At 37.1% G+C, this 8,400-nt stretch overlaps 1 protein-coding gene across 1 annotated transcript; it reads left to right on the top strand.

The window, feature by feature from the left end:
• The first annotated feature begins 4,157 nt into the window (after positions 1-4,157).
• On the top strand, positions 4,158-6,915 carry LOC114354669 (serpin-Z10-like). The gene is made up of 2 exons (XM_028307173.1): positions 4,158-5,224; positions 6,618-6,915. The coding sequence occupies exons 1-2, from the start codon at positions 4,197-4,199 to the stop codon at positions 6,880-6,882; spliced, it is 1,293 nt and encodes a 430-aa protein (XP_028162974.1). The 5' UTR covers positions 4,158-4,196; the 3' UTR covers positions 6,883-6,915.
• The last annotated feature ends 1,485 nt before the right edge of the window (positions 6,916-8,400 follow it).

Below are 8,400 nucleotides of genomic sequence, written 5' to 3'. Positions count from 1 at the left end.
AAATAGATATTGTTGCAATAAATCCCGTGAAGTGATAATTTTATAGTAAAAAATGTAACATAATAGTTTAAAATATTATTAAACTTAGGTACCTGTTTTTGCAATTTCTATTGAGAAAACAATTTATTTCTTTAGCATGGGATCGGAAAACATGTTAATACTGTTGCAGTTGATTAAATGAAATTGATCATAAAGTTAAAGAGCTATAACGAAAGGTTTTTGTGACAGACCACATACCTATTCGCGAATGAAGCCGAAGGCAGAATTAAGTGATATTATAACTTAAAACGATTATCTAGTTAATTCATGTAACTCTTTATTATTATCACGTTTTATTAAAAAACAATCATTGAACATGATATAAAACGGAAAAGCTGAACATACTTCTAAACACAGCAGTTTTTATTTTTCCTACAATAAGCCATCGTAACAATTTTGTTCTTTTTACCCTCATCAAACTATTCATTAAATCGGTTAAACTAATTGACAGCCCTATTGTTTCATTAAAATAGCAGGGTAGGTAGGTAATGTGAAGTTGGCGTGCGACCGTCGTTTTGTTCAGGCACATAATTGTATATCTGCCTACCTACATGTTTACAGGATGATTTGTAATTTGGAGCATTACTTGCTGGAACTAGGGTTCAGGTAATTTGTATATAAAAAGATTTAGTTGATTTGTGTACTACAAAAGCCTATTTGCATAAAATAAATAACTTATACCTAGGTATAAACATAATCAATTTAGAAATCTTTAGTTATCATGAGTTACTTGTAATTCATTGATTACGCAACAAATTAAAATTCTTCATATTTTTATTTATAATGTTCATTCATCTTTTTGTATCTTGCTTGACTCACAACTTGTTTCTTCTTCTGAGCCCAAAGGTCTGGCAGATAATGTCCGGTTTTAAGTTCGCTTTATGTACTATTTAATATGGCATTACAGACTAAGTAAATGGGTAATAATTAGAAAATCAACACTAGAAAATGAAATCAATCAATCCCAATTAATAATTCTGATAAGAATCTTTTTGTCAATAGATTTCTCACTGATTACATTATTGTTTGATTAATTATTGTTCAATGGCTCTAACGTTGACTATAGTTCATTCAAATGATGGTGATTTAGACAGATAAAACGTTTCGTTTTATGATTCTAACTTTCTACGAATAAAAATATTGAGTTGTAAAAATCAATTACTTTTGTGTGTTTTCATCCTTCCAAAATATCAATCACTAATCTTTCTCAATTAACCTAAACAAGAATTTCTAATTATTTATTAGTTTATTATTGAGAAAAAATTGTGAAAAATATTAAATGAATTGCTACTGCGTTAGTCGGAACTTTTGCTCATAGGGATGGGACATAAACAATCGCAATAAATCAGTAATCGGCATGGTGGTCATCTTACCATCAAATCACGATTATTATCTCAGGCAGGTCAAAGCTAAGTCAGTACGTGTGCGTTTGCCTTTGATGACGGTTTTGTTTTATGCGATTTCTCCACGTATTGTTTGTTATTGTTATTTTGATGTTTTATTGAATAAAATGCATATATTTAATTCTTTGTGATTTATTTTGTACCACTAAGAATATTCACGTTTATTCCATTTCCAGATAGTTCAAATTCTTAGATATACCTAATTTTGATCAAGATTAAAAATCAAACAAATAAAAGGCGATTAGATTTCTATAGAAAATATTCTCGATTCTAAAAAATATCGATTAGGTTTATAAGGAGCGCCTCACTATATTAGAACTGTCATAATCACCATCTTACGCTGAATGGACTATAGTGCTGTATGTTAACACGGCCATTTGCATACACAGCTATGTTAATTGACAATTGAAAAGCTATTACGAGTACAAGGGCATGCATTTCCAGCATACTATATCCTACTTAATAATATTATAAATGCGAAAGTTTGTGTGGATGTCTGTATGTCTGGATGTTTGTTACTCTTTCACGCAAAAACTACTGAACGGATTTTGTTGAAACTTTACAGTATTATTGTTTGTAACCCCGATTAACATATAGGCTATAATTTATCTTTGACACTAAATTTCACGCGGGTGAAGCCGCGGGCAAAAGCTAGTGTACTCATATTATATAAATATATATAAACAACGTTCCTCACCAAAACAGCCTATACTTAGTTGTAGTAAATGGTTTGGTTAAATATGCTTCCATTAAACGAAATGTAGCTGAATAAGAAGGCTACATAGGGAAACTCAATAATTTACTCGCATATTGTTTACTTATTATGAAGACATGGATTCAATTCAATCAAGGTACCGTAGTTTGCATAAAATCTTCTAGCTACTCCATCAATCTCTTTTTTTTTCTTTTTAAAACATAAACATACAGAGTCAGGGATTGTAATAATTTATATACTTACGAGCAAAAGTATGGAATCACCATCTTGTGTTTTGATCCGAGCGATCTTAAGAACTGAATGATTTATGTAAGTATTATCTGTCTTCTATTAGTCATTTAGTTTTTGTGATCGCTCGAAAATAATAAAGTGATTCCATATATTTGCTCGCAAGTGTACATTACTTAGTTAAGCTCCCTCAACCAGGTAGGTCGAGGATTGCCAGCCCATCTGGCCATGATAAAATATTCTCTTGGCCCACTGTGCAAGCATACAAAGCTTTGTACAAAGCATGTGTAACCAATAGGTATGCACCATCTTAAGCCGGGTTCAGACGGGTGTAATGTAAGATTACGTGCAATACGAATTCTACGCGTGGACTGCACTACAAGCATTACATGTAAAGTGCTGCCCCTACTATTTCCATTACGTTACACGATACATTCCATTACGCGTTACACCCTCTGGACCTCACTTAACAGATACACTACAAATACCTGCTTTGTGCTGTTATTAAAATCACAACCAATATTAACCAGACAATAAATGGTTCCCTAACTACCCAACCAGTGATTGTTTTGTCCCATTACAGACATCATCAATCATGTCTCGGGATGTCCCCACCTGTTTGTTTGAATATCGATCTTAAAGGTCATAGCACACTTATCAATTCGGAAAGGTATATCAACACCGTATCGCGTTTCGCGAGCTGTCCATCGCCTTTTGCGAGCTGTCGACCGCGAGGCGAGGCGTTTACGTGACGGTGCGGATATGAGTGCGTTGCAGTATGGAGTTTCATATAAAGAATACTGGCCGTCTCGAGTTGATACGGTTACGATCCCTTTCTGAGTAGATAAGTGTGTTACGACCTTTACTCGCCTACATTATGATGTGGTTTAGCCAAACCGCAGATTTTGTTGACTGGAGATAAATATTATGCTTATCTTTAACGACGTTTTGATGACAGCTTATGAATATAGATCGATCCATCATCATCATCATCATTTCAGCCATAAGACGTCCACTGCCGAACATAGGCCTCCCCCAATGCTTTCCATGTTGATCGATTGGTAGCGGCCTGCGTCCAGCGCTTCCCTGCTACCTTTACGATGTCGTCTATATCGTGTGTATAGATCGATACCTAATTGAAATTGGTGACTGTTTAGCGCTTACTCAGTTATTGAGGTGTAATCAACATAAGAACGGCACGAGAGGGTGTTTTTGAGACAACAATCGTCAGCGAGACTTCAGATTATGCTGAATTCAGATTTGTATACTCTGTCTCGTCATAATGTCAATGTCATCCCTCCCTTGCCGCTCCGTACCTCAGGTACTGACTGAGTTGAGCGCTAGAACTATTTCAGAATTGTTTAGAATAATTAGGTACTTAAGTAAATAGATTGACCTGGGAAATATACTACGTATTCACAAAATTTTGAGTAAACATGAAACTTTAACATTTTCATAGTAGGTACGTATGTGCAATCATAGGCAACTATACTAGCTCTATGATTTTACTAAGTAACTGAGAACGATGAACTTTAATTACTTACTTTTTAATCCTCTAAGATAACGATAACCGCTTCTAATTAATACACAGAACAGTTTAACTGTGATTTCCTTAATGATTTAACACAATGCATTAAGCGAGTATAATAATGCAATATCAGATTCAACTGGACCTGTTCACGAGATTGATTTGCCGTTCAATTAACCGATTAACCGTCCCAACGGATTCGACCGCAGACCGCAAATTGCTGTCGTTGTATAAATACTCGCCCAAAACAAAGCCGACCGAAGACTAGCCCAAACCAACAACAATGGAGGTCCGGGCCATTTTATTAATAGCTGCTATGTGTGGCCAAAGTTACCAAATCACGGGCTTCGGCTTCCTGGACAAACTTACCGGGGCAGCCCAGGGTATCGCTGGAGGTATACTCCCAGGGTCTCAAGAGTCTTACTCCTGTAGCAGAGACGTCAGGAAAGATTTCCAAACGGCCGCCTACGACTTCACTTTGCGAATGTATAACAGCGTCGGATACTACAATAAGGATCATTTCGTGATATCACCTCTATCGATGTGGCTGTCACTCGCAGCCGTGGCTGAAGGAGCTGATGGACTATACCAGCAGCAGTTGCTTACTGCTTTGAATCTGCCAGAAGAGAGATGCTTGCGAGAGAAGTACTACCAGATTGCTCTGTCAAGAGAACAGCCCGGCAACGATATAAAGTTCATGAGGAAACGCCTCATGATTCTGGACCAAAGTCTGAGGCTCAACACTACGTGGTCCCAATACGTTGAGAGCATGCATCTTCTGGATACATCCCGTGCTCCGATCAGAGGCAATCTTCAGGCGGTCGCGATGCAGTTGAGAGACTTTCTTGGTACAACATCTTTTCCGAACCTCAACGGGAACTCCGTGTTGGTTGATGCTTTGGATTATGAAGGTTTATGGACGACTGCGTTCCCCGAAGCGAGGATAGAAAGAGAGCCTTTCTATAATGAAGAAGGACAGAAAATCGGCATGGTCGACTATATGAAGATTAACACACATGTAAAGTTGGCGCACTTGCCCGTAGTAGACGCGAAGGTATTGGTGTTGCCTGTGGGACACAACGGGAGGTACAGGATGATGATTGCCGTTGGTATGACGAAGAGAGGCATGAGGAGCATGATAGAAAAACTCGTGAGTTCAGTTATTTCTGAGGTGCTGTCGGTCTTGCAAGAGAGTTTGGTGCCTCTGGAAGTGGCTATACCGAGATTCAACTTCAATTTCGAGTATGAAGCGAGCGGGATGCTAAACGAGATTGGTGTGGGAAGCCTGTTTAAGAATCCTGAGGCTACATGGTAAGTCTTTCTTAGTAAAATCTTTAATAATTCTTCTCAATATTAGAAAGCTATTGCCACATAAAACACTTAACAAAGTCATTGATGATTGTTTGAATAGTTTGGTAACTCATCATCATCATGCCCTACCTTTCAGCTAGCATTTCGTGTACCTACATGACAAAAAAGAGAGTTTATGATATTCAAACTCAGACTCATTTGATGTAATTTGTCGTGAAAAAAGTTGAAAGATTATTTTCGAAAATAAAAGTTAATGTATTTCTCGGGCAATATCCACCACCATTATCATCATCATCATTTCAGCCATAGGATGTCCACTGCTGAACATAGGCCTCCTCCAATAATTTCCATAATGGCCGGTTGGTAGGGGCCTGCATCCAGCGCCTTCTTGCTACCTTTATGAGGTCGTCAGGCAATATTGGAATAAACTACAGTGATCGGCCCACAACTAACGATATTAGATAATGAACACGACAATCGGGTAATCGTGCGATCAATACTAAACAAAAGCTCGTACTTGGCTAAGAATAATACGAATTAATCCCTGAAAGGCGATGTATTTTAGAACATACGAACACTACAAGAGCCGGTTAATAACCCATTAATATTAATTGATACACTTATGGTTTGTATTGCTGCCACGTCACGTTAAGCTCAACTATGTGGCACCTTAATATCCTGATAATAAGGTCTATTTTCCAACGAAATTGTGGAGTTTGATTAGCTGGCAGTATTGGTACTCTCGACCTGGATTGCCTTAAGGCTCGGATTAGGAGAAGGAAAGTAACAGTATTTTTGTAACACAATTTCCTGTTTGGTATTAACACTACTTAGGTTGGACGTGATTTACCGAAGTTTTATAAAAAATCGGATAAATAAGTAATGTTTTTGGTCAAAATAATCGATGGTAGCCAATTATTTACTCTGATAAAAAATTAAATGTGGAAGTTGCAGTAAATATTGAAATAAACATTGTAACGGGAATAATATTTCATTTGAATTTACATCTATGCAACTCCGTTCGTCCGCAAGTACCTACCTTTATTTAGGATTCAAAAATAAATAGGTACCTATTTTAAGTTTTTTTTATTGTAGTAGATCGTAATGATAACTTAGTAGGTACAATGACATACATTGTGATTTTTTCTCATTATGAGATCTCATAGATTATGTTATGTGCTAATCAAGAAAATTATCAAGAGCATCCACAATCAGGCATAACGTGGTAGATAAAATAGAATCATCATTCGTCATTATCATCATTTCAGCCACAGGCCGTCCACTGCAGACTTAATCCTCCCCCAATAACTTCCACATTGAACGGTTGGTAGCGGCCATGTAGAATAGAATGTCTCGTACGTAGAGTTTCAAAACCATTTCAAATGCATTCCAGGTTGGTATCCTACCCACCAGCGCAGCCTAGCAGCTACTATCAACGCGTAGCTGTCAAATTTGACACACCCGGCGTCAACGCGTTACCCAGCCCCAGGAGTGCGCTTATGGCTCTGAATCCCATAACATTCGCGTCCGATGTGGCCACAGGTCTGGCTTCAGCCGTGGGAAGGGACTTCATAGCAAACAGACCCTTCATGTATGGTTTATTCGATACGGATAGCAATACATGCCTATTTGCTGGGGCCTACTCACACCCTGATTGATGTAGAAAGAGATTAAAGATAATTGGAAAATGATGTGTTTTTTTTATCCACAACGAGGAACCTCTTTTTAATATTCGTGATATTTTTTTTATTCTTTTTTTTATTCATCATCATCATCGAAAATGGCATAAACTAGCCAATATAGCTATAATCTAGATTTTGCTCGCGGCTTGTTCATATTTCAGTTTCGTATTTCAGTTTTTCATAAAAAAAATAAAGCCTATGTTTTCATATATGTCAGAATGTATAAGCAATAATACCACAGAATAATAATAAGTACGTACGTACAGAAGTTTTACTTCGCGAAGGTATTTAAAAAAATTACACCATATTGTTAATGACATTGATGTCATTAACAATATGGTGTAATTTAGCTTGTCTCAAGAGTCAAGCAAGCTTGTCAGAAGTTTTGTTGACAAACGTCAGTGATCGGTACTGCGCCGAAGCTATAGGGCTGACTTCGGTAAAATGATGTGACGTGAGGTGCCAATCTGCAGTAAATGGCGGAGGAAATACATGATTTAGCATGAATTATCATGAATAATATTAACTACTTATTTACCTCTCAGTGTCTTGAGGCAACTTAAAAAAGTACATTCTGTGTTTTTATTATTACTTAAGGCAGTTAAATACTGCACAGTATTTAGTACACCATTTTCTTTATTTTTTTCCATCATACACAAGAATACGCGTGCGTGAGTCAATGTTCGCTCGTATGTGAGGCCTTGTCGAATAGTACTCTTGTAGGGGGCAATCGTGCGTGTTTTGTTTTCGATGTAAACTCGCGGAGATGAACAGGCCTGATAATACTGTGAAGTTTCATCAGAATTCGCCCAGTAACATACATCGATATCAAGTGTCGCGTTTAATATTATTTAAGTAGGATTCTTATGAATATAAAGCTTAACTATACCCGAAGGATAACAAGATGTAGAAACTGAAATCAAATCAAATCTTTATTCTTTATCTTTACATCAGTAGGTACTTAGGCCTTTTTCAGGGCGTTATAGACGTCTCAAATACGGCAGTGCCCCCGCCAAGTCGAGCGCGAAGCAAACACTGCCGTACCATCCTTTACTGGAACCATTTCGCCGCATTTTCAGGCCCCTATTTGAGAACCTCTGGATAAGACCAGAACGCAGAAATTTTCGTCATCTAGTAAGCTATAATCACATTCTTAAAATCCAAAATTTCAAGTCTGTAGGTCATTTAGTTCCGAAGTTAAGCGAAAGCAAAGTTTCGCATTTACGACGCTCACTCACTCACTGATGATCATCAAAATAGAACTAGTACTTCCCATAAACTCAGAGAGCTGAAATTTGGTACAGAGTTAGGGTTTAATGGCCACATAAAAGGAAAACTATAAAAACTAGGAAAATCGAAGATCATTTTTTTCCTTTCTAGAGCCCCCCGTCGATAAGTCGAATGTTGTGTAATTTGCATTTCGTTGATTTCGTTTATTAATATTGTTAGGTTCGCTAAAGTTATGTTATTAAAACAATTCTGATTCATTGTCCA

The sequence above is a fragment of the Ostrinia furnacalis genome, unplaced genomic scaffold (genome assembly GCF_004193835.3).
Source record: "Ostrinia furnacalis isolate ACB-3 unplaced genomic scaffold, ASM419383v2 OfSCF2102, whole genome shotgun sequence".
NCBI classification, from domain to species: Eukaryota; Metazoa; Arthropoda; class Insecta; order Lepidoptera; family Crambidae; genus Ostrinia; species Ostrinia furnacalis.
This window is presented reverse-complemented; position numbering and strand designations above follow the sequence as displayed.